Source organism: Alligator mississippiensis, chromosome 6, assembly GCF_030867095.1.
Source record: "Alligator mississippiensis isolate rAllMis1 chromosome 6, rAllMis1, whole genome shotgun sequence".
In the NCBI taxonomy this organism is placed as follows: Eukaryota; Metazoa; Chordata; order Crocodylia; family Alligatoridae; genus Alligator; species Alligator mississippiensis.
This window is the reverse complement of record NC_081829.1, coordinates 22,025,734-22,052,581: the sequence shown is the minus strand read 5'-3', so window position 1 is coordinate 22,052,581 and position 26,848 is coordinate 22,025,734. Positions and strand designations below refer to the sequence as shown.

Below are 26,848 nucleotides of genomic sequence, written 5' to 3'. Positions count from 1 at the left end.
TACACTTACAATATAATTTGAAAACTAGAGCTACTCAAATCAACAGAGCCAAGCTCACAATCTGCTCCGACCTGCTCCAGTACCAACCCTGAGACAAGAACAGCCAAGCCCCTTGGTTGTCACCTACTCCTTCACCTGCTCCTCTACCAATGTCATATACTCCATCACCTGCCTACAGTGCCCCTCTGCTGTCTACATTGGACAGACGAGGCAATCCCTTCATGTAAAAATAAACGAGCACCAATTTGACATCAATTTTAGAAAGACACGCAAGCCTGTGGCAGAACATTTGAACCATCCTGGACATTCCCTCTCTGACCTCTGATTGGCTCTTCTTAGATAACAGAACTTCAAAAGTGAACTTGAACAGGAAATTGTGGAACAAGAAATCATACACAGACTTGATTTTGTTAACTATGGTCCAAACCAAGACTATAGGTTCTTAACCCCTTGCCTAGATTAAGCGTTAATAACCCCTATATCCTGCATTGGAATAGCTGTCCTATTTTTGTCTCTCCTAATGAGCTTGCTTCGCCCAGCAGTGGCCCTTCTTTTTCCTCCCCCTTCCCTACCCTTTGTATTCTAAGTGCTGCTTTCAGCTTCCTGCAGTCCCTTCATAGCCCACTCTTTACAAAATTTATGCTATACATCTCTGATGTAGCCATAGGGTACAAATCTACCTTGCCTTCTAAAAAAAATATAAAACATAACATACTGCTTGTTCTTGCAAAATGAAGGTCCAGAAACACCATGTGTTGATGCTCAGCATCTGCAGACCTATAGATAATGCTCTTTCCAATCACACTGATTTTAAGACACATTCCATGACCATTTTTTTCCAAATATCTTGTACTCTCGTTCTCTGAAATCCCCTCAGATGTAGTAAGGAAGGCATAATGTGACTCTGTTCAAATAGAAACCAGGAGGTGGAGGGAGCCCAAGATAAAAAAAGTAACTTTCTTTAGAAACTGTACAACAGGGCAAGCACACAGATGCACAGTGTTTCGGAGCCAAGGAAACCATTCTGAGTCTTCTTATTTAGTTTGAAGAACTAGATTTGAAGACAACAAGTACAGTTATTGTATTTCACTATGCTGGTTAACCCTGAACACTTCTCACCTTCAGAAGTGCAAGCCACAAATAAGTTTGTGTGTTTCTCCTTTATGTGGCAAATGAAGAATAAGCATTAACACAATGAATTTACATGAAACCATTTCACATTACCATGCTTGAAGGGGAACAGCACAACAGTCATCTCTTTAAACCATTATTTTGATCTTTTATAACAAACCCTTTGATGATTAAAACCAAAAGAAATTAAAAAACGAAAGAAAAGTCTGTTTCATTATATTTTGCTCTTTTCACATTGTGTTGTGCTTGGATGGTAAAATGAGGCTGATCAGTTTAATTTTATCGATTTTTAGTTATTTATAATTTCTGGTTTTCATGCAGTAGCAAATTGCTACCATTGCTTAGATTGACACTATTTTGGGGGAACTTTAAAGTTCCCTCTGTCTCTAAATTGGTTTGTGTAATTGAAATTAATCTGAAAACTAAAATTTACTAATTTACCTGAATCCAAGACAACCCTGAACTTAAGATTTTAGAACCCCAGTTATTATATTTTAGACAGAAAATTATACATGTGTTTTAACTTGATGGGTTCTTAGACCCTGAACTTCTGTAACTAGTTATTGGAGGGTCCTCTTAAATTCATCCCCCCAACACTGCCACCAGAAAAGTAGTGGCAGGGAAAGCAGTGACAAGGGGCAGGCAGCTTGCCCCATTCCCCTTGTCCCCATCTTGCAACTTATCCCTGAGTCTGCCCCCTGCTGCCTTCCCCACCTAGTCACTTTTCCCCCTTCTGGTGCCTGCTCCCCAACCCTTACCTTTGCAGATGATCTGTCTCTGTCTCTGCCAGGTCCATGGAGCACGTGGCCAGGCCAGGCAATAGCAGAGGCTTTGGCTCCAGCGCCCAGTCCCAGTCGAGGCTGGAGCCACAGTTGCTCCCCCTGCTGTTCTACACACCTTCTGTGTCCCTTTCCCTGTGCTCCGCCTGCATCACATCCCCCCTTCCTCACACCCCTTCCCTACAGTCCCCTTGTTCCATGCTCCCCTTCCTCCATGCCCTCTCCCCACCCTCCCCCCTGCACTATGCCTCCCTTTCCTTGTGTTCTCCTTGCAGTGCACCTCCCTTTCCTTAGACTCTCCCCATACTATGCCTATTTTCCCCAGCACCACACTCCCCTTCCCCATGCTCCCCCACAGCACAGCATGTCTCTTCCCCATGCTCCCCCCAGCACTGGCTGCTCCTTCCCCATACTCTCCCCAGTACCACGCACCCTTTCCCCCACGCTTTCCCATGCTCCACATGCAGTGTGAGGGGAGTGTGGGGAAAGGGGCATGTCCCTTCTCTATAACTTTCCCCCACACCCCATGCTCCTTCCCCTATACTCCCCCTGCCCTGCATGCCCCTTTCCCCATGCTCCCCTGCACCCAGTGCTCCCTGTCGGCTGTGTGAGCCACCCTGGCTTTGTTCAGAGCTGCAGAAGCTGCTTGCCTGGCTCATATTTGAATCTAAGATTCAAGTTTTTGCCCCTGTGCTGAATGGAGTAAAGAAACCTTATCTTAGATTTGAGTGAATATGGTAAAACAAATAAAGCATTATAAAATATTTTATTTCTAATCACTTTTTTAAGATTTTTACATCTTGTGTTACATATTCAAACCCACAATGTTCACTGAAGACAACAAACTCAGCTGTATTTTCATCTATGCCTGAGTTACTCCCCTGATAGTAACAGAGTTAACCTGGGTTTTTGGGTGCTTGAAATGGCCAGCTAGTCTGATTTCTGTTACTCTTGATCAGGCAATGGTAGAAATCTCTAAAGGCACTGAACTCTCTTGGACTCTAAAGGCACTGAACTCTAAGGGAGGTAGGCATGTAAAGTTTAAAAATTTGGCTTCATGTGAATAGCATGGCTCTAAACAGGTTTAGAAAATCTGCTCTTATTTTAAAGACCTGAAGAAAAATGTCCCTTCATCAAGCTGAACATAAAGCATTTAGGAATAAAAACTATAGTGTCACTATTATTTTACTGTGGTGAGACTTAGACACCTCAGTCACAGCCCAGGATCCTATTACTATTGGAACTAAACAAACAGAACTCCCTGCTCCCCAGATCTTGCATATGTTGATGTAATTTAGGAAACACTACATTTAATCCTGGTCTGCATAGCTCACAGCTGTGTCAAGGGTAGGAGACATCTGGGGGATTTGCTGACTTCTGAAATGAAATAGCTCACCTAGAGAAGCCATCTTGTGTAGGCATGTTTATAATGGACCACAGTTGTTGTAACCACCCAAGCCAAGTACTGTTCATTAGCATTGGTGCCCATACCTACTAGAGGGGAGATTTCCAGCTTTTAGCTCAGTGCTTAATAGTTAAGGTATCACCAGGGCACAGACTGAGTATTGCCCAAACTGCTCTGTAACTCACCGACATGTAATATTTATTAGGAAAAATAAATAAAACCACATTGGGCAAGTTTCTGCACCAACTGAAGCTGGAGTCCAGATGAATGCCCAAGGGCCCCTCCCTTGTCTGTCTTACTAAGCCACATTTTCTGTAGCAAATTCTCTTTCTCCTGTACCCACAGATCTTGCTTGGCTGTCCAGTAGGCCAGCTTCAAGAGAAAAGATGGAGAGGACACTGGATAATGCCTGCTCCATGGTCTGGTAGCTAGGAGTGTTTAGACACATGCTCCAAGAAGAAGGAAGGAGTGGGTAAGGGAGGGGCAGGACTTTAATTAGAGCAGCGTCAGTGAGCGGATGCTGATACCTGTGATGCTGGAGTCTGCTGGAGTGCAGGAATTATCACGCTCCAGCAGACTTGATTAATCGAGTCTGCTTCAACATGCTGTAATTACAGTGCATCAGAGCAGCCTCACAACATGTGTATAGGCACCTTAGAGCACTTTCCCAAGAAGCAGGAAACACAGAATTGAGCCCCCTATTGAAGGGGACCTGGAGCTCATGTCTTCCACTGCTCCCTTTGCAGCTGCTTTAACTATTACACTGGAAGGCGGGAAGCCTTCATTCTTCTCTCTCCTGTTATTTCTTCCTCCAACTCAGCTTCCAAGCCTTATCTGGATTTATATATCTACCTGGCTGAATCTGATTTCCCTTCCTACCTGCCTGGCTAACATAGACAATGTTGAACTCCAAACTGTGCATAAATGTTAGTAAGTGCAATTGTAAGGCTGTGTATCTACTACTTAGAAACATAAGGGGTAAATAAGACCTGGCCCTTTGTGCTTCATGGGTCAGGCAGAGTACATAGATCTTACAAGTCTGTTTACTGGTTTGTGTACTAGAAAAGTAATGAGACAAGTGAGTTGGGACAGAAGCTGCTCAGCATTGTTGCATTTTTCAATACATGACAGAGTCTGGATCTAAGTAATCTGTCAGGGCTGTGTGAGTGAAAATGCTGTTGCATGCCAGGGATAAGCTGGAGCTTGTAGATATAAGGATTTTGTTCCTGCTCTTCACAAGTTCCCTTTTTTTTTTCCCAGCTCAGGGGAGACTGTCACTAGTGTGACAAGTCTATCCCCTCTACAGCCCAAAAAAGTAAAGAAAAAGAAGGAGAAAGTAGAGCAACCACCAGCTGTCCCAGCAAAAGGTATGTGACAAGGAATATATAACCAGTGGTGCTATATTTCACACAGGGAGAACCTGAGGCGAACCAATTCATTTCTCAGTGACTCCTGTTTCCCACTGGTCAAATGGGGTGGGGGCGGGAAGGGTGGGGGGATATCTACAGTGCCTCTTACAGACACTGTGAAGCGCTTTGTCACACTGTTAGGTGCTCTGGCATTCACAGTTGCAAGGTGCTAGAGTAGAGAGGGTGGTTTTGCTAGCTTGTGTCCATGATGGTGGTAGGAACTTTGGAGCGTGCACAAAAGGTTCCAAGTGGCACTGTATGGGGAGAAAGGAGAGAAATCAAAGACAGATGTGCTAAAGAGCCATGTTGGCACAGCCAGCTACACATGTATGCATATAGTTTAGGTGCTATTTAATGCCAACTAAAAAAGTGTCTACTATTTTGCATAGTTCATGTATTACAAATATTACGGTATATTGAGATCTACTTAAAGATACCTAATCAATTCCCACTTCTGCAGCCAGGTTTTCAAACACCCAGCAGCTCCTACAGTAATACCTGTGGAGAGTTTTGCAAAAGAATTTGTTCCTAAACAGCACTTTTTGCTGTCGTGCTATATTGCTGCCATCCAAGACTTAAAATGGCTGATGCATGTACTAAAAATAACTGAATTGTGTTAATATGAAGTAATCTTTTGATATTTATTTTTATAGCTCCAATAGCCAACAATTTTCCTAAACCTAAGTTGCTGAAACCTCAGAGAAAAGTGATTCTGGTAAGTACTCTTATATGAAATTATTTTCTGTATTCTATTCTCTCAGTATAATTTTTGCAGATTCTCAGTTATTTTGCAGATGTGATTATTGCCAACAGCCAGTGTTCAGCTTGTCATGAAATGGACACCTAAAAAGTTTTTTTGTTTTGTTTTGTTTTGTTTTGTTTTGGGGGGGGGGGGGTTGCATGCTGCATTTGTGATATTTTCTCTTGGGAATCTATTCCCCTCTGCTGTTGGAGCCCTTGGTTACACTTGGATCTAGTTCTGAAAAACTTCTAGTTTTTCCCTACAGCGCCACGGGCTAGAAATTTAAAATCTTTTCTTAAGTGAAAGATGAAATTGAATTTCACTTGCTTCCAGGAGCTGAGAATTTCATAATTATACCAGTTATCCTGTGATGCACAGATACTGTTAGCAAAACTGACTTTGAGTGTTTTCAAACATGAAATACTGGGTCTCAGTCCACTCTGCAGTTGGGTGAATCAGAAATAACAGGTCAGTGAAGCCTTACATATATAGTTGGCTGGCTTAGAGGAAACACATTTTCTCTCTGTTAGTAAACAATACTCAGCATTGTCTATTCAGGCCAGTAGAGATGCATGGATACATTGGTCCAATATCAGATAGGTACCAATATAAAGAAAATTTGCTGCATCAGGTACTGATAGGGCTGATAATATAGCCGATAAATGCCCATGCTGCGCGCAGTCACAGTGCAACACGGAGCAGAGCCAGCAGCATGGAGAGCTGCCTCCAGCTGGTAAGTCAGAAGGAGAGCAGGGAAGGAAGAGGCTTGGAGGGGCAGATCAACAGCCCCATGGTGAGGGAGGGAGGGAGGGAGCAGGGGCAGGGTCTGCCCAGGAGGGGCGGCAGGGACAGTGGGATGGTGGCGTGGCTCATGAGGGTGGGGGGGGCGGCTCCCGCTGCTGCTTGCTCCATGGGAGGGCAGTGGGGGTGTGCCCCCCCAGATCTGCATAGGGTGGGGGGGGCGGGCTGGAGCCAGCAGTACAAAGGGCTCTTCTTGGCGGGGGCTGGGCTCAGAGCAGGCACCAGTGGTGTTGGAAGGGAGCTGCAGCCACTCCAAATTTTGCTGCAGCTGTACTTTCAGCACCGCTGCCGATGCCAGCCACCCAGCACAGCCTCAGCTCTTCCCAGTGTGTGGGTGGAGGCAGGACTTGGAGCCAGGCTGTGCCTGGTGACATGGGTCTGGGAGCGGAGCTGCAGCGAAGTTTGGGGTGGGAGCAGCCCCTCCCAGTGCCACTGGTGCCTGCTTCAAGCCCAGCTCCTGCTAAGAAGAGCCCCACACAGCACCAGCTCCAGCTCCAGCCCACCCTGCGCAAATCCAGGGCGCACTCACTCCCCTCCCCCCCGCCCCCGCTCCCCCCACCCTTCCAGTATGCAAGCAGTGGCAGGAGCTGCCTCCCCACCACAAGCCATGGCTACATCCCACACCCCCTTTCCCTGGGCAGTGCCTGCCCCTGCCCCTGCCCCTGTCCCCTCCCTCATTGCAGGGGCATTGATCTGCCCCCCCTGTGGAAAAGTGAGGGTCCCTGACCAGCCACAGTGCTAGTTTCCCCACCTGCCTCTGGGCACGCTGCCCACCTGTTTCACCTGCTATGCCTTGTTGTCACTTAATTGAGGTGTTAATTAAGGCGGGAGGCTGCCCATTCTTGCTCCGATGCCAGGGGGCGCTATATGTGGCTCCGTTCCTCCCCTACACCACAGCCCAAGCCTCACAGATGGCATCCAGATGACACTACTCCCAGCCTACAGCTGGACCAAGCTTAGGCCTCGTTGTCAGGCCTCAGACACACACACATTCATACCTCCCTCCTCTCACACTCCATCTCCTCTCACAGGGTCTCTTTCATGCATCGACAACCTGTACTGCCTTGCTCCCTCTTGGAGCTGGCCCCTTAGGCCATAGGCTTTAGCTAGCTCATACCTTGGGTGGCAGACGTACAGTCTTTTGGGCCTCTCCCGTAACCCTCATCGAGGTAGTGACCAGTCAATTACCTGACCAGGTCTAAGCTTGCCAGGCTCGCCCTGGCCCCGTCCTGGGGCAACTCTGTACACTCAGACAATACTGGGCTCCCAGCCCTCTGGTTTTTCCCCTCCCTGGGGCTCCACATCTCTGCCCCCTCCCTGGGGCCATGGGGCTTCCCTCCCTGGTGGGGCTCAGGTGGCCGTAGCCATGCCTGGCCCCTTCTGGGTCTTACACCGCACAGGGCTCAGATGGCCGCAGCTGTGCCTGGCCCAAACTACCTCCGATGATAAATGACACACCCGAAGGTGAGGGATGGGGTTAAGGCGCCCCTACTCACTTTTCTGGGTGGTAACTGGCCTGGCATTTCCTGTGGGCTCTCGCACCACTGAGAGCCCCACCAAGCCACCCACTCCCAGCAGGGTGCAGTTTTAGGTCATGGCCAGGACCAGGAGCCTCCAAACCACCCCCTACCCTTACCTCCAGGACGTTGCATGCAGCCTTGCAGACAGGCAATGTTTCTGCCTAGCCTTCCAGCAAGGAACTGCTCTGTTTATATAGGTGACCAGAGATCTAAAATGGCGGCCGCAATCAAGCACCTGCTGGCTGCTGGGCTCAGCTCTTAGAGGGGCAGACACCGACAGTGCCCTGCCACACGTCTCCCCCCTTAAAGTGGCAGGCACCAACAGTGCCCTGCCACACCCCCAAGCCCCTTCCCTCCCTCTTCCCCTCCCCCCTCCTCTTCCTCCACAACAGACTTACCACCTGAAGGCAGCTGTATTGGATATCGGATCAGTATTGGCCAATATGCCTCCTTAAATATCAGCTATCAGTATGGGCCCCAAAAATCTCTATCGGTGTACCCCTACTAACCAGGCAACAAAGGGGAAACAGAATCACCCAGATAGAAACACAAAGCCAGATAAGGCCTGAAATCCTAGTTAGAGGAAAAATCATAACAAGCGGGAGAGGGATTCAAGAAAACTTTCCCAGGGCCTCCAATCAAAGGCTTCGCTTTCAGAGAAGTGCAGAACATGAACATCCACTTGCCAGTGTTCTGGGCCCTTTTATACATGACCGGGAGTGTAAACCATGGTACTCTGGCATCCTTTCAGTTTAGTTCATTACGTTCTGCCAGGCCAGAACCCCACTCTGCCAATCTGTATACAGTATTCTCCAGTTCTGTCCCTATGATACAGAATTATGGGGCCCTGGACAGCCCATCTCCAGAAGCATCAGGTTTCACTGGGGGCTGAGTGAAGTATGCAGAGTGCACAAAAAGCACTTTGTAGTATAGTCTATGGTGTAAATGACTCAGAATCAGGACACTGCAGCTGTCCTGTGCTATGTGAATTATACTGTTGTGACTGGGAATAGCTGCTATATCTAAGATCACTCAATCTTTGGACCTCATATTAAGGATCAGATGCACAAAATCAGATCAGCAAAACACATAAACACATGTGGGGGCTTGTGGTAGAGGTGATATCTTTTATTAGACAAACTAGATTTTTGCAAAAAAATTTCTTGAATTACAAGCTTTCAAGCACAAACACCCTTCATGAAGCATCGGAAAAAAGGTGGTAAAAGTTCTCTTGGGTAGAAATGAAAGTTCATATTCAATAGGACTTCTCGGAGGAGAGAATACTTTCTCAGTAGATGGAATACTTCTCTGGGCAGGCAGTTCTTAGCTGGTAAGGTGTCCCTCAGCTTTCTTTTGAGGCTCTGTGATGATGCAGATTACCTTGAACAAAGGCAGGAGCAGTATCTCAGGTTTCAGGTGGTGAAAGTTGCTTCCTCCTTGTGAAATTATGAAGATTTCACTTTAAAAATGGGATTAAATTCAGTATCTTCCATGTGTCTGGTATCCAGGTTGTAGCTGTATTGCTCTAGAGTAAAAAGCAATCTAGGCTCATGGTAGAGGTGATATTTTTCATCAGAACAACTAGATTTTTGCAAAAAAAATTCTTTAATTGCAAGTTTTCGGGCACAAACACCTTACCAGCTAAGAATTTCCTGCCCAAAGGAGTATTCCATTTATTGACTCCTCTGTGAAATCCTATGAAATATGAACTTTCTTTTTTACCCAGAAAAACTTTTACTATCTTTTCTCTGATGCCTGATGAAGGGTGTTTGTGCTCGAAAACTTGCTATTAAAGAATTTTTTTTTACAAATATCTAATTGGTCTAATAAAATATACCACCTCTACCATGAGCCCAGATTGCTTTTCCTCTAGACCAATACAGCTACAACCTGGATACCTTAAACACATGTTGAATTTTAAGCACATTTGTTTCCAGTTGGTATTGCATTTCTGGAATAGATCTGGTTTTGGCCTCAAGTATTTTTCCACTCTCCACATCCTTATACATCATAAATAGGCCCTAACAAGGCTCAGACTCTTTGTCTGGTTTAGAGATGGGCAGGAAGAGGGGCTTTTAGGCAAATAACTTTGCTTCAGCTTCCCAGAGTGATGAGAGTTTCTGTCCTGTGCAGTCAGCAGACTGTTTTATTACCTTGCTAACAGATTTTAATCTGGAAGCAATTTCCATCTCTGGCTGGCTCATCACTTCGCATCAGAGTGCACCTGGGACCCACAGGAGCCTGAAGTCAACAAATGATCTGCAGACCAGGGTTGGTTTTCATATAAACAAAACTTCAGTGCACAAAACTGACCTGCAAAAGTTTTCAAGATCAGACTTCACCTAAATGTCTGGTGTCTTTGAACAGGCAGCTTCCATTTGGTGTTGCTGAGCCAGTGCATGTTATTGCAGAAGAGCACTTATTGTGCGATACCATGGAGGCTTTACTTTTGTTCTTTTATTGCTGTTAACTTAAAACCCAGAATTGAAAGTCACTCAGACTAAGCTACAGAGATATGGCTGCAGCACATGTGCAGCACACTAAGCTGGGTCAGAGCAGCCCCAGCTGACAGAGGGCCCCAGGGATCAGCCTGTCAGCCCAGGGCTGCTCCCCCCAGCCCAATGTGCTGCAGAGGGCCTGGCTGGGGCACAAAGGTGGTGCTAGCTGGCAGGCAACCCCCCACCTCATGCCCCAGCCAACCAGGACAGTGTCTATACGTGTGCTGCAAGACAGTTCTTGTATTTACAAGTACTATCCTGCTGTAAAGTAAATTAGATTACTCTGGGGCACTCGTGTAGATGCACAGCATTTACTGTTCAACTAATTAGTCAACTGTGTAGTAAACATCTTATGTAGATGCACCCACTAAGTGGAATTCTTTTACCCTTTGTGCAGCCACGTAAGTGGCATTTTTGGCACTTGCACACAGCTTGTGATTTTTTATTATCCCTGCAGTGATGTCATAAGAGTGGCTGTGCCTCGCATTTGCAAGTCGTTGGATAAAATGGACAGGAAGCCCTCTGGCTTGTCCTGTTCCTTCTGGCCCTGCACACCTCACACTCTTGGCTGCCCAGGCAACCAGCTTCAAAAGGAGGGCAGGAGTAGGTAACTGGATAATGTCTGACCTGCAACCTCACAGTTTAAGCACCATGATGGGAAGTTAGAGATACAGTTTCAAACTCCTCAGTAAGCAGGGCCTAGAATCCATGTCTTCTACTTCCTGGGCAACTACCCTAAGCACTTATCTATTGTGACTGAAACGTAGCAAAGCCCTTGCCCTCCTCCTCCAGTGTCCTAACACCTGCTCATCATTAGTTTATTTAGCCCCATACATACCTGGACAGCACCTAGCTAGCTGCACATACTCATGCCTACATGCACGTGCTTACATATAATTGCAAATCTTTTCTAGTGCAGACAAGACTTAATGGAATTACAACACTGTGAGCAATAGTGGAAACTCTTCCAGTGAAAACTTAATATCAGCAAGGTTAAAAACAGTTGCAAAGTGCTGCTAACCTTGGTATATAAGTACAGAGTGAAAATGTGTACCCAAACACCAGCTTTATATGTGTATGGCAAGATCTCTGCATGGCATAAATTGGCATTGCTCTGTTGACTTCAGTGCAACTATCCAAGTGTCTGCCATCCAAGAATCTGGCCTAACATCCAAAAAAATAAACATGTACAAAAGATAATTTATGTATGTCATATATATAGTCTTATACAGATAAAGAAAAGACAGTTTTGTTTAAGGGCCTAGACCAGGGGTTGGCAAGGTTTTTGTAGTAGTTTGCCACTTAGTGGAGCTTGGTTCTGAGCATGGGCCACTTCCAGCCCAGCCTATGCTGCCAGAGCCAGAGCCACAGCCACCACTCTGCCTTGCAGTAGCACTGCCACTGTCTCTTGCCACCACCCAGGCGAGGCTCCACAATGATAAAATACCATAAAACCCTCTGGCTCCACAGGCTAGATTTAATGGCTCCACAAAGATCCAGCACATGAGCTATAAGTTGCCTTACCTAGACTTGAGAAGCCACCATTGTGACAAAGTGTGGGGACTATCATGAGAGCTGGCCACTGAATCCATGGTTACTTAAAGTCAATAACCTCTAACTCCAGTTCAAAGGGTAAACAGAGCTTGCTGCTGCTATTCCAATTCAATGGCTGGAAAACAAGTCAACAGGGATTGCTGCTCACAGCTTATTGGTAGATTCAGCCTCTTTGCCCTTTCCTTGGCCCTTCCTATTTGTTCCCACTTTGTGCAAAGGGTGTGCATGTGTGTGTGTGTCTAAAGCTTGTGAATGTGACTCATGATGAAACAAAATAAAAAATCAAAATCTAGTTCAGTGTCCTGTTCAAAATTGTTACTGTTACTTGGTCTTTCCTCTTCCATTTGTTTACTTCCTTTTCTCCAGCTGTCAGCCCTTCTATGCTTAGAACCTAAGTTTTTTGGTGAGGGATCTTTCTTTTACTATATATATGTGTACAGCACCTACCACAATAGTTCCACAATCCTGTATCTCAGGCCTCTCACCACCACTACTCTATAATCACAATTACAGTATACTACTGCAAGATGATAGTGGTTAAAATTTGCATTTCTGGGTGTAGCTCCTTCCCTTTAGAGCAGTTATTTGGCAGAAAAATATGACTTCACAATATGCCATCTCCTTTGAGTGAGGTATTTTGAGGTATTTTGCATCGGTTTTTCATGAGCCTCAGGGGATGGCTTGCTCAATACAGTATGGAATGACCAGGGCGAGGGAGAATTGTTACCCTTCATCAATGTTGACCAAGTGAGGGAACACCTTGAGAGGCTGGACACCTTCAAGTCAGCTGGCCCAGACAGCTTACACCCCAGGGCACTTAAGGAGCTGGCAAGCATCATAGCTGAGCCACTGGCATGGATCTTCAAGAACTCGTAGCACTCAGGCGAAGTGCCCAAAGATTGGAAGAAGGCCAATGTGGTGCCTATCTTCAAGAAAGGGAGGAAAGTAAATCTGGGGAACTACAGGCACATCAGCCTGACCTCTATCCCGGGGAAGATCTTGGAAAAAATTATCAAAGAGACCATCCATGACAAACTGGCTGAAGGCAACATCCTGAGGGACAGCCAGCACAGGTTTGTTGCGAGTAGGACTTGCCTGATCAATCTCATCTCCTTCTACGACGAGGTGACATATCACCTGGACAAGGGAGAAGAGTTTGACATCATATATCTTGATTTTAAAAAGGCTTTCTATCATCTCATAGAAAAACTGGCCAACTGCAGCCTCATCTACATCACAGTCCATTTGCTGGGGAATTGGCTCCAAGGTCGGACCCAGAGAATGGTAGTTGATGGATGTCAATCATCGTGGTGCACTATGACTAGTGGGGTCCCTCGAGGTTCTGTCCTTGGACCTATTCTTATCAACATCTTCATTAATGATGTGGACATTGGTGTCAGAAGTGGACTGGCCAAATTCGCTAATGACACCAAACCTTGGGGTAAAGCGTCCACACCCAAGGACAGGATAGTGATCCAGGACAACCTGGACAGGCTTGGAAAATGGGTGGGCAAAAACCTGATGGAGTTTAACAATGAAAAAAGCCAGGTATTCCACTTTGGGAAGAAAAACCCACAGCATGCTTATAAGCTCGGCAGTGCTACGCTTGCTAGCACCATGGCCAAAAAGGACTTGGAGGTCATGATTGACCACAAGATGAACATGAGCCACCAATGTGATGTTGCAGCCAGCAAAGCGAGCAAAACTGTGGCTTGCATCCATAGATGCTTCTATAGCAAATTCCAGGATGTCATCTTCCCACTGTACTTGGCCTTGGTGAGGCCACTGCTGGAGTACTGCATCCAATTCTGGACTCCACAATTCAAAAAGGATGTGGAGAAGCTTGAGACAGTCCAGAGGAGAGCCATGCGCATGATCAGAGGGCAGGAAAACAGGCCTTATGATGAGAGGCTGAGAGCTATGGGACTCTTCAGCCTGGAAAAGTGTAGGCTCAGGGGGGACCTGGTGGCTTCCTATAAGTATATAAGGGGTGTACATCAGGATCTGGGGAAACACCTGTTTACCAGAGCACCCCATGGGATGACAAGGTCAAATAGTCACAAACTCCTCCAAGACCATTTCAGGCTGGACATAAGGAAGAACTTCTTTACTGTCCAAGCCCCCAAGGCCTGAAACAGACTGCCACCAGAGGTGGTGCAAGCACCTACTCTGGACTCCTTTAAGAGGCATTTGGACGTTTATCTTGCTGGGATCCTTTGACCCCAGGTGACTTCCTGCCCCTGGGGCAGGGGGCTGGGGTCGATGATCTTCCAAGGTCCCTTCCAGCCCTGATGTCTATGAAATCTATGAAAGTTCTTCCTAACAGCTGACATAAACTTCCCTTACTGCAACTTGAGACCATTGCTCCTTTTTCTGTCACCACCTTTTTCAGTCTTCTCTTCCACCAAACTAAATAAGCCCACTTCCCTCAGCCTCTCCTCAGAAGTCATATGCTCAAGCCCCCTAATCATTTTTGTTGTCCTCTGCTGATTTTGTCTACAACCTTTCTGTAGTGGGGGACCCAAAACTGGACACAGTACTCCAGATGTGGCCTCACTGTGCTGAATAGAGAGGAATAATCACTTCCCTTGATCTGCTAGCAACAGTCCTACTAATGCGTCCCAGTATGCTGTTAGACTGTCACAACAAGGGTACTCTGTTGGCTCATATTTAGCTTATTGTCCACTGTAACCCCCAGGTCCTTCTCTGTAAAGATTCTGCTTAGCCAATCAGTCCCTGGCCTGCACTGGTGCACGGGATTGTTCTATCCTAAGTGCAGGGCTTTGCATGTGTCCTTGTTGAACCTCATGAGATTTATTTTGGTCCAATACTCCAATTTGTTGATGTCTCTGAATCCTAGCACTACCCTCCGCATATCTACTAGTCCCCCTAGCTTGGTGTCATCTATGATCTTGCTGAGGGTGCACTCCATCCCATCTTCCAGGGCAACGACGAACATATTGAACAATTTCAGCCCCAGGACCGACCCCTGGGGCACTCAACTTGACACCAGCTGCCAAGACATTGAGTCATTGACTACCACCCTCTGATCCCGATGATCCAGCCAGTTTTCTATCCACTTTACAGTCCATTTATTTAACCTGTATTTCCTTAGCTTGCCTGCAAGAATGTTGTAGGAGCCTTGCTAAAGTCAAGGTTTACCACATCCACTGCTCTCCCTGCATCCACAGAGCCACTCATTATAGAAGGCAATCAGGTTGGTCAGGCATGACTTGCCCTTGGTGAAACCATGCTGACTGGTCCTAATCACTTTCTCCTCCTCCAGGTGCTTAGAAATGGATTGCTTGAGAACCTGCTCCCTGATTTTTCCAGGGACTAAGGTGAGGCTAACCAGGCTATAGTTTCCTGGATCCTCCTTCTTCCCTTTCTTAAAAATAGGCACTATATTTGACCTCTCCCAATAGAGAGAGTTTTCAAAGATGATGGCCAATGGCTCTGCAATCACATTGGCCAACATCCTCAACACCCCCAGATGCATTGCATCTGGCCCCATGGGGCACCTGTACACACCACAGGTTTTAATCCTCATTACATTTAGTAGGTTTATAAAATTTAAACTTGTTTATTTTGGAGTGTCGCATCTGTGTTTACATGCACTAGGTTTTCAAACTAATTAAGCCAGGTCCCTGGCCAGTGCCGCCGGAGAATGGGATGGTCCAGCGCTGCCCCTCCAGCCTGGGGCCCCGCACCCACCCCATGCCCATGCCCTGCCATGCAGCTGTGGAAGCAGGGAGCTGGCAAACAAGAAAAAAAAAAAAAGAAAAAGTCACACAAGAAACAAAAAGTGTAAGCAATTCTAAAGTGAAAGCAATTCAAAGGGGTGAACAACAAAAAAGTCACAGTGCCATCTGGTGAACAAAGAGGCTCATTACATGTCTATGAGTGCCTTTGTGTTTGCACACAACAAATCCATGGATTCAATGCTTTAATTCCTGGTGAGCCAAACCAAACTACATCCAAGAAAGTTTAGTTTAATGCACAAAAAAGAATTTTAAAGTGTCTGGAAATCCCGCTCATGCAAACAGACATGCAGTTGCAGCGCATGAAAGGGCAAAAATCATGGTGTGTACATGAGCCCATGGACTTGTACACATCTAGCTTTTCTGAATAGTCTCTAACCTTTTCTTTGGCTGCTCACCTCCTCCCAAACTATGCTGCCCGGTGCAGTACTCTGGAAGCTGACCTTACCTGTGAAGCCTGAGGTAGAAAAGGCATTGAGTACTTCTTTTCCACATCATCTATCACTAGGTTGGCTCCCCCAATTAGTAAGGGACCCACACTTACCCTGACCTTCCTCTTGTTGGTGACATACTTGTAGAAACTCTTCATGTACCCTTGAAGGCCCTTGCTAGCTGCAACTCCAATTGCATTTTGGCCTTCCTGATTTCATCCCTGCATGCCCAAGCAATTCTCTTTATGCTCTTCAGTTTTGTTCAATATCTTCCTTAATGACCTGAAAGATGGCTTAGAGTAGTAGATACACTGGATGGTAGTGCTAGGATTCAGAATAACCTAGACGAATTGGAGGATTGGGCCAAAAGAAATCTCATGAGATTCAACACGGCCAAGTGCAAAGTATTGCACTTAGGGCAGAACAATCCCATGCATCAGTACAGGCTGGGGACTAACTGGCTGGGCAGCAGCTCTGCAGAAAAGGACCTTTGAGTTACAGTGGAAATTAAGCTGAATATAAGCCAACAGGGTGCATTCATTGCCAAGAAGGCTAACGGCATACTGGGCTGCTGGTAGGAGTCTTGCCAGCAGGTCAAGGGAAGTTATTCGTCCCCTCTGTTCAGCACTGGTGAGGCTACATCTGAAGTACTATGTTCAGCTTTGGGCCCCCCACTACAGAAAGGATGTGGACAAATTGGAGAGAGTCCAGTGGAGGGCAATGAAAATGTTGAGGGGGCTGGGCACATGACTTCTGAGGAGAGGCTGAGGGAACTGGGCTTATTTAGTCTGCAGAAGAGAAGACTGAGAGGGGATTTAATAGCAGCCTTCAGCTACATGAAGGGGGGTTCCAAAGAAGAGGGAACTGGACTGTTCTTAGTGGTAACAGATAACAAAAAAAGGAGGAATGGTCTCCGATTGCAGCAAGGAAAGTTTAATTTAGATATTAAGAAGAATTTTCTCACTAGGAGGGTATTGAAACACTGGAACAGGTTACCCAGAGAGGTTGTGGACTCTGCATCCTTGGAAGTTTGCAAGACCTAGCTAGACAAAGCCTTGGCTGGTATGATCTAGTTGGGGATGGTCCTGCTTTGAGCAGGGGGTTGGACTAGATGACCCTTCTAACCCTCATTTCTATGATTCTATGATTCTTTTACATAAAGAGCAACTCCTCCTCTTCTGCCCCACCTGTCCTTCCTGACCAGTTTATACCCATCCATGACTGTGCTCCAGTCATTTGAGCTATCCCACCAAGTCTCTATTATTCCAATCACATCATAGTTCCATGGCTATGTAAAGACTTGCAATTCTTCCTACTTGTTTCCCAGGCTCCATGCATTTGTGTACCTGAGGTAACTAGCCAACTGCCCTACTTTCTCAGAAAGAATAAGAAGGCCTCCCCTGTTGCCCCCTCCTACTTGTTCTTCCTCCAGGTCACCCACTTCCCCCAGGGCTTTGGTCTCCATCCCCTGACAAACTTAGTTTAAAGCCCTCCTCAGTAGGTTAGTGAGCCAGTTTGCAAAGATGCTCTTCCCTGTCTTCATCAGGTGGATCCTGTCTTTTCCTAGCAATCTTGGAACAACATCTGATGGTTGAAGAAGCTAAAGCCCTGCTAGCAACACCATCTGCACAGCCATGCATTGACCCACAGCATATGTCTGCTCCTGCCCAGGCCCTTCCCCTTGACTGGAACAATCAGGGAAGACATCATCTTGGCCCCCACCACCTGACTTCTGAACTAATTAAAAAAAACTGTTTGTTAGGAAGGTTTTCAGAGAGAAAGAGAGATTCTCTCATACTTAAACCTGGCAGTTCAGACACTGGCCTGGAATAGGCAAGGCATAGGTACAAGTCCTTCCTCTCCAAAAAAAATTCTTCACTGAACCCAGAAGAGCAGGGATCTGACCCTGGATTTTCCACATCCCTGACTATTGGGCCAGACATAAACACCCCACTTCAAACTAAAAAGTTTAGGTTTCTATCTGAAGGTGGACATTTTGACACACTTCTGTTTTCCTGGCAAAACTCTAGAAACATTTCAGCTTTGAAAGGGTAAAATCATATGAATGAAAGTTTGGATTACCACAATCAGTAGCATTTATTATGTTTAGGCATAAGGAAATTAATGCAGTCTAAACAGAGTATCGGGATTGTGTAAACAAATTACTCTGAAATTCCCCGAGTAGTCATCATACACTAGTGTAGGAATTTCTGATATGCCAATTCTTAAAAATTGTCAACATTACATAATGTTTAGCTACTACTTTCAAATCTCCCTCAAAACATTTTAGGCCTCTTTTTTCAGAGGGTCTGAATTGCAGGCATCTTAACTGAAACACGGATGGTGAGTACCCGTATCTATAACATGCAAAATTGATGAGCAGATAAATATACAGTCCTTAGTAACAGGACCTAGGCTGTGAAGATAAAACATACATTGAAAAAAATGGCAAAGATCCTAGATATACAGAACTACATCATCCTGAATTAGAGTTCTGAATTAAAGCTATTTAGACCCTGGCCACAGTTCAGATTAAAGTTGGATAGGAACCAGCTATAGCGTTGTTACACATTTTCAAGCACTAATTTTGTAGCTGGTTGGCTCTTTTTTATAGCTGGATGGACATTTTTATAGCGTGATAACTATTTTGCATATATGACTAGTCTAAATTTATTGTGTGATTAAACAGTTAATCACAATATATGTAATGCATGGCAGAAGCTCTAGACTTTTTCAGTGAACCATTTTGCTTTAAAAATATATTGATTAATCACAGGACATAATTTTCCCACCAATGGTGGGGAAATGAAGCAGAAAGAGCTGAGTATCTTAGGGCAGATCCATCTCTGTCCTGTAAGAAATAGGGTATCCCCTCAGCCTTTCCCTCCTCCCTCTGTGCAACACCAGGCACTGGAACATAATGAATATTTTTGAGTGATAGGAAAACAGTTTCCAGCTCTACTTACATGGCTGGCTCCTGCACTAGATGGTTTTTAACTGATGCCACTTGGTAAATCAGCAAAACGATAAGAGTTGCTTACGCTGAGCTGTTGATCTCTGAACTTCATCAGCCTGGCATAAGGCACCTGAGCCATGGCAGTCAGAGCACTGTAGAAATCCTGAACAGTCAAGACAGGGCTTAAAGGCACATTACCAAATAATTCCAGCATTCTGGGAGAATTTTATAATAACCTAAATGCCAGCGAAATTATTTCCAGAGGACATGTGCTTAAGGTTTCTTTGAAGGATGTTTATAATAAGCTAGAGATTTCTTTTGTTGTTAATGTGCTAGAATTGGTTGCAGTTGAATTTTACAAGAAAAAAAATACAGTAACCTGCATAAAATATGTGCATAATCTCAGCTGAAAATTAAAAACAGAAAAAAAAGTGTAATATGTTATTCAGATCCACAGCCCTAAGTAAAACCCATTAAAAAAAAACTTTGCTTGAGTTATATTGCTTTTGCTTTTGCTTTAGCCTGAATAAAAATTCTATGCTCCTCTTGTTGCAAGCACATTTCCCATTAGGGTCACTGGGAGATGTGTACCCATCAAGGGACACAGAGATACTGAAATGCTAGCAGGAATACATATTTATGTGAAGCTAAAAGCACAGAAAGTGATAGAGAGAGGCAGAATTCTAAGTCCTAGATTCTTCTCTTCTTTGCCCACTCAGATTTTCTGTGGTACAGTATAGTAACTCCTCTGTGCATGTATCCAGAAGTGTTTAGATTTAAGAGTTTGTAAAGATAATTCATTAGAGATTTTATATTTTGTCAACCAAATTTTCTAGCCAGGCCTTTGTGTCTCACATAGAAATCAGCAGTGGTTGCCCAACACCACAAAGGAGCACAGAGTTCGATGTTAGAACACAGCCTACATAATGCATTTTTGACATCTTTCATGTTGCTAATCTTCATCAACCTTAGTGCTTAATCTGAAGTCAATGGAAAGATGCCTCATGGCTTGAGTAGGCCCTTCACACCTAGCTCTACAATCATTTGCTGAAGCAAATTTTCCATTGATTTTCACATTTTGACAGAGCTTTTAAAAGGAGATGTAGTTTGGGACAGAGGCACCAATTTGTCATCCAGATTTGGGGGCCCAGGAGGTGTGCTGTCTGCCTGGAGCCAAAATTCAGGACATCACAGAGAGACTGCCAAAGCTCATCCATTCTTTGGAGTACTACTCCTTCCTGCTTGTCCATGTAGACACCACTGATAGTGCCAGGAATGACACTGAACAAATTAGAAGCGACTGTGAGGCTCTTGGCAGGAGGATTAAGAAGCTTGGAGCACAAGTGGTGTTCTCATCGACTCTTCCCATGGTAGGCAAAGGTCCAGGCAGAGACTATTGTATCCTGGAAGTGAGTGTGTGTCTGGGATGGTGGTGTCAAAGTGAAGGCTTTGGCTTCTTCTATAATGGGTGGATGTTCTTGGGAGAAGGACTGCTATCAAGAGATGGGATCCACCTGGCACGAAGGGGGAAGAACATCTTTCTTTGGGCGTTGTCTGGCCAATCAGGTAAGGAGGGCTAGGTTCCAAGAAGAATGATGATCAAACCCTCTAGCAACAGAGTTCACAGTCCAGAGGCGAAAGAATGTAAAGAAGCAACTTAACTCTGGGAAAGGGCCAGGGAGCTACTGGACTGTAACAAGTAGCATAAAAGGGAACAGAGTAAATCAAAATGCAAAATATGTCCAATGCATGTACACAAATGTAATAACTATGGAGAATAAACAAGATGAGTTGGAAGCTGTAGCCTGTGAAAAGAACTATGATCTGATTGGCTTCACAGAGACTTGGTGGGACAGCTCTTATGACTGGAATGTGAACATTGAGGGTTACACTCTGTTTCAGAAGGACGGGGTTGGGAGAAAAGGTGGTGATGTTGCCTTGTACGTCAGAAATACATATCCTTGTTCCACTGTTTAGGAGGAAGAAGACAGCAAAGCAGAATGCATTTGGGTGAAGAAGGTAAAAGTACTGATATAATGGTGGAGATTTATTATAGGCCACCAAATCAGGAAAAGGAGGTGGATGATGAATCTATCAAAAAGCTATGGGGTGGTACTGATGTGAGACTTTGATTTTCCAAGACATTTTGCTAGAAGAACAATACGCCCATACACAGAGTGTCAAGTCGGTTCCTAACTTGTATGGAAGACAACTTTCTGTTCCAGAAATTGAAGGCCACAACTAGGGGATCATTTATCTTGGAGCTTGTCCTGACCAGCAGGGAAGAACTGGTGCAGGAGTGAAGTTGATACGTAACTTGGGAGGAAATGATCGTGATACTATAGAATTCCAGATCCTGATACAGGGAAAGCATGAGATCAGCAAAATGACAATGCTAGATTTCAAGAAGGTGGATTTCATCCAACTCAAAACAGTTAGTAGACATGGTGCCATAGGAAGGTAGACTGAGGGATAAATGTACCCAGGAGGGCTGGGAGCTTCTAAAGGGCACAGTGTCAGAGCTCCAACAAGAAACTGTTCAACATGATGGAAGCACAAGAAGAATGGCAAGAGACCAAAGTACAAGGAGCTTCTAAAATACCTCAAATGCAAAAGGAAAGCATACAGGCAGTGGAAGAATGAACAGGTCACAAAAGAAGCATGCCAGGAAATAGCAAGAACCTGCAGAGGCAAAATCAAGAAGGCAAAGATAAAGAAAGTGCTGCATCTAGCAAAAAAGGTTAAGGACAACAAAAAGAGATTCTATAAATATGTTGGCCAGAAAAGGAGGTCCCGGGGAATTACATATTGGTTAGCCTCACCTCAATAGCTGGGAAGTTACTGGAACATATCCTAAGGAAGGACATTTGCAAGCATCTGGAGGAGTAAAGTTTGAGCACAAGAAGCCAGCATGGATTTATGAAAAACAAATCGTGTCAAACTAACTTGATCTGCTTTTTTGACAAAGTAACTACTTGGGTAGATAAAGGGAATGCCGTGGATATAGTATATCTGGACTTCAGCGAGGCTTTTGACAAGGTCCCACATGACTGTCTCTTAATGGTAGTCTTTATACATAGAGTTTATATTATGGAGTCTATAGACTGGAGATGTATTATGGAGCGTATAGGATGTATAGTTTTAGATGGAGATAATACTGCCCCAGGCAGCGGGGTTGACTAGATGACCTCTGGAGATCTCTTGCAGCCCTACTTCTCTGTGACTCTATGATTTTCTGACACTTTAGGAGTATGTGTGGCTTTGCATAACTTGCATAACCTACTGTCTACCTCAGAGTTAGTCAAATACATTTTTTTCTCACAAATAATTGCCTTAGATCTTAGTTATTAAGTGTTTTGGAAATGTAAAGCAGAGTAGCATGTAAGTGCTACCCATTTAATTATATGATTTCTTAATGCCTCAGGATTAGGTTTCCAAAAATCTGGGCCATCCTACTGCCATTGTCTGTAAACTTTCCTTTCCCTAGCAGAGCTGAATTCAAGTCACGGGTAGCAAACTTTGTCATATGACCTATCTTTTAAATTTGTTCCCCAGTAATGGTAACAAAGAGGTTCAGCATGCATTTGGTTGTACTTGTTGTTTAGCATGGGCAGTTAAAATTCGCCAGGAGTTAAATCCAGTAGTTTCAGTTAGCTAGCTGGTACATTTTTGAGAAACATCCTAGCAGGTATGCTTATCACATTATAAATACCAATACCTTTATTTATTACAGTTTGATGGGAGGTCTGGGGGGGCACTGATTGGCTTGAGCCATATGGTTGGCTGATTGGACTTGGCTGATGATGTAACAACTACTGGAAAAAGGGGAGGGATCAAAGGCTATGAATTTCCAAGGCAAGGCTGAGGAAGTCATTTTGGCTCTGGGAGCACTCCCAAAAGCTGACATGATGTTCCTTTACCAAAACATGCTCATATAACAAATACTTGTAGTCAGAGATTTGCAAAACCACATAGAACAGGCATTCATTAGCAACCTTTTGGAGTAGTAGAAGACTTTAAGAGCTAGTTCTGAAGGTGGTTTGTGGCTTCTGTCCTGGCCAACATCACTTAACACTGCTTCCTCTGCTGCCACAATACTGCCACTGCCACTCCTTTCCCTCCCTTGCCACTGCTTCCCACAGTGCCTCCGGCAGAACTGCTACAAAAGTCCCCCACAGCCAAATCGTTATAGATGTCTGGGCTTTGTAGGGCAGCACACCGGATCCAATCCAGGACCACAAGTTGTCAACCCCTGACTTAGAAGATCTGGATTCCCAGTTCTCAAAAAGGTTAATGGAAACTGAGCAACCACATTCCTTGCACAGCTTTGGGAAGCTACTTAGTTCTACACAGTATGCCTAAGGATGAGTCCTTTGCATGAAGAGTCTATAGCAGTGGTTCTCAACCTTCTTAAACTCCAGGCTCCCCTCTGTAACTTCTGTGAATTGAGTGATATCTCATTTCTAAAACTAACTTAATATGATGCTTTCCTCCTTGCATAGGGGCTGGGCAGTGTGTGTTTGGGAAGCTGGGGAAGGCAGAGGAGAGGAGCAGAGAGGGAGGGACAGGCATGTAAAGAAAAAAATAAGTTGAGTACCAAGGGTGTGGAACAGGCTCCTCCCAGATGTGGTACAGTCACCCACCCTGGCAATCTTTGGCCCCGATGATCTGTAAGGTCTCTTCCAGCCACTAACAACTATGAAACTCTGTGTTTGCCTCCTCACACCCTACACCCCTCTTAAAAGGATCTCACAGCACAGGTTAAGAAGCACTGGTCTATAGTCTGAAAACCAATTAATTAATGAGGCTGGCACTTGCAAGCACTTCTTTCAAAAGGATAGCCCAACCTTTCGACCTTTAGCTTCCAGCAAAACAGTTCTACAAAAACAAGTAACCATAGCTGCTCCAGATCTGCTGCACAAAGAAAATGAATATTATGTTCTAGTAGTTCTCACCATAACATAATGAGGGGTTTCAAGTATCATTGAATTATATACAACCTAATTACTGTTTTGGAAACAAGCTTGTGAAATACAAGAGTTTTAGCTCATGTTTTTCAAGTCCTTGCGTGATTAAGAAGTTTTCAGTACCTTATAATGAGCTACCATCTTTAGCCAGCGTTTTACAGCTACAATCTCTTGTAGGAATAGGAACTAATTCACCCTTTATATACTGTATTCTTTCACTTTGTTGAGTGATTTTTTTTTCAGTCAAGTGACATACCTCTCAGGTTGATTTTATTTCAATTACTAACCTAGGTAGGAGGGAGTATGGGTCAATTAATTTTATACCCAGGTTAGTAACTTCATTATTATTTTGCAAGTCAGGGCTATATCAGATATGAATTTGGCTCATCCTCTGAGGAAAAGATGTGTTGTGCATATATATGGTGATTAGAAGTTTTTGGCTAGGTGAACAATCAGACATGAGTTCTTTTTAGATAATAAGGAGTTGGAAGACTATGTTCTGTGTTTTTGGAAGGTAATTTCCCCCCAGATGCATAGCAGTCTTCACTGTGATTTATAATCTCAATATCTAAAGATGTTAATGACTGCCAGAGAAGTAATATAAAGCTGAACATATACAAAGAGACTGATCATTTTTTCACTTGACCACCTATAATTTTGAAAATGTTTATTTTCAAACCCCACAATTTGTCTCTTTGCCAGACCACATAATCTTCCTCTAGCTTGTCTCTTCTCAAAGATGCATTAAGAGCTGTGAAGAAATCATCATTATGGGATATGAGGAGTGCAAAAGTACACTTCTTTTGGACTTCCTGAATGTCACTTGCACATTCATGTTCGAACTCAGAATACAAAACATTCAAAATTGCTGCTTTGCTTGAATTCATGCTAAGACCACAAGTAATGCCACTTGTACCCATAACAGAAGCTGTGTGAAATCTCAATAGACCTTTTGATGGAGCTAGGCTGAGAACTGACTATATATATATATATATATATATATATATATGTATATATATATATATAACTCCACAGCAAATGACTTTGTGATTTTGAGGTTTGGTATATGAACCTTTCACCCATTGCTAATGTAGGTTCCAACAGAAATCTCATCATTTTGGTTTTTTTTTTTTTCTTTGAATCCAAAAGGCAAAAAGAAACCAGCTTGATTTGTGGCCAAGAAGATTTAGGCATATTAAGAAAAAAATTCTCTCTGTAGGTGTATTGAAGCCTGGGAACAAGCTAATTAAGGGGGTTGTAGGAGCTCATTCACTGGAAGTTTTAAAGAATGGTTTTGGAAAGCACCTGTGGGAATGGTCACAAGGGGACTGTTGAGGGTGGGGCTAAATGCTCTTCCATAGGTCCTATGCAGTTCTACCTTTCCAATATTTTTCAAGTCTATATCCTTCTTAAGAGGAAATGACCAACTATAACTCAGCGGACCAACTTATCTCTAGCGTTACTCACTATTTCTGTAGAATAATGTTAGGGGTGAGTTCAGCCTGCAGACATAACTTGTACACATCACATTGAGTAGGGCTGTATTAATACTTACAATAGACATTAATTTTGATGTGTAGGGAGTGAACTTGTAATTTGGGATGGACAAACTTCCTGTGTGGAGCCAATAACCACGTGTACAGTCACCCTCTGTAGGATTTAGCTCTAGCAACTACTTCGCTGTTGAATAAAAAGTGAGTATCTTGGAGGAGGCAAGTGTTGTATGGAAGCAGCTGTCTTTCTCCCCTGGGCAAACAGACTTTCCTACCAATGGTTTCATTATAAAAAGTTTGGGTGATGCTCAACATCCCAATGCAATATTTATTGATCTCTTTCAGTGGTAATTAAACTGAACCTTGACATTTCAGAGCTCACATTGGTCAGCAATTATATTTTGCTTTTATTTCTGAAGACTAATTCAACTCATAGATCCAGCTGCATCTTTCATAATTGCTAACATTGTGCAAGTGTTTGCATAAGCAATTTTTGAAGCCTTTCTCTTCCAGGGGAAATACTGACTTGCTGGCTACAACCTGGTGAAACACCCAGTGGTAAAATACTGACAATCCTCTTTTTCTGGCCTCTTGAGAAATGTGGTTTAAATTGATGCCTAAAGAAGGGAGTCATCCACATCCTAATAAATTGATGTAGGTGAGGTATAGTATAGTTTACTGCTCTATAGTTTACTGCTCTTTGTGAAGTCTCAGTGGAAGTCTGACCCATATAAATTCTGTTAAGTTGATTTTCCAATGGGTATGAATAGAGAGGCAGGAGTGTTAAAAGCAGCCACCATTGACTAACCTAGCTCCAATGAAGTCAGTGTGAATTTTATCAAAGTTAAACCAGAATTGAATAGTTTGGAACATCCCACCCAGAGTGCAGTGTCACTGGAATCCACACACACTATGTATCCCTCTCTCCCCCTCTAGTACTGCCATAGCTACAATTACGTTCATGGAACCTGCAACAGTCTCAGCTCAGAGAGCCAGACTTCTCGACTTAGGCAGTAGAGCAGGGGCGGGCAATTATTTCGGGCAGAGGGCCGCTTACTGAGTTTTGGCAAGCCATTGAGGGTCTCATGACAGGCAGCCAGGGGCAGACAAATATTAATTTTCTAAAATTTTTAGGGGCTCCATGAGCCATATAGAATGGTGGGTCACATCCGGCCCACGGGCCGCATTTTGCCCACCCCTGCAGTAGAGGCTCATGCAGGTAGATTCCAGGCTGTACAATTATCTCTGCTTCTGAACTTCACATTGTTTCACTGAGTGCACTGTTGAGGGTGACTTGTTCCATTCCCCTTCCATCTTGTCTGTCTGGAAGAGCAGGACTAAAGGAGAATTTCTCTACCTTTTCCTTGTAGCAGAACAGCCCCACGTGGTGTTCTACAGTCA

General features: G+C 44.3%; 1 protein-coding gene across 3 annotated transcripts in view; it reads left to right on the top strand.

The window, feature by feature from the left end:
• Positions 1–26,848, top strand: part of VSTM4 (V-set and transmembrane domain containing 4) — a 102,910-nt gene that overhangs the window by 63,619 nt on the left and 12,443 nt on the right. For all 3 annotated transcript variants that reach the window (XM_019499456.2, XM_006262057.4, XM_019499455.2), the window contains 2 exons: positions 4,576–4,682; positions 5,378–5,439. In XM_019499456.2, coding sequence (XP_019355001.1) covers positions 4,576–4,682; positions 5,378–5,439 — 169 coding nt within the window. The remainder of the gene's footprint in view (positions 1–4,575; positions 4,683–5,377; positions 5,440–26,848) is intronic.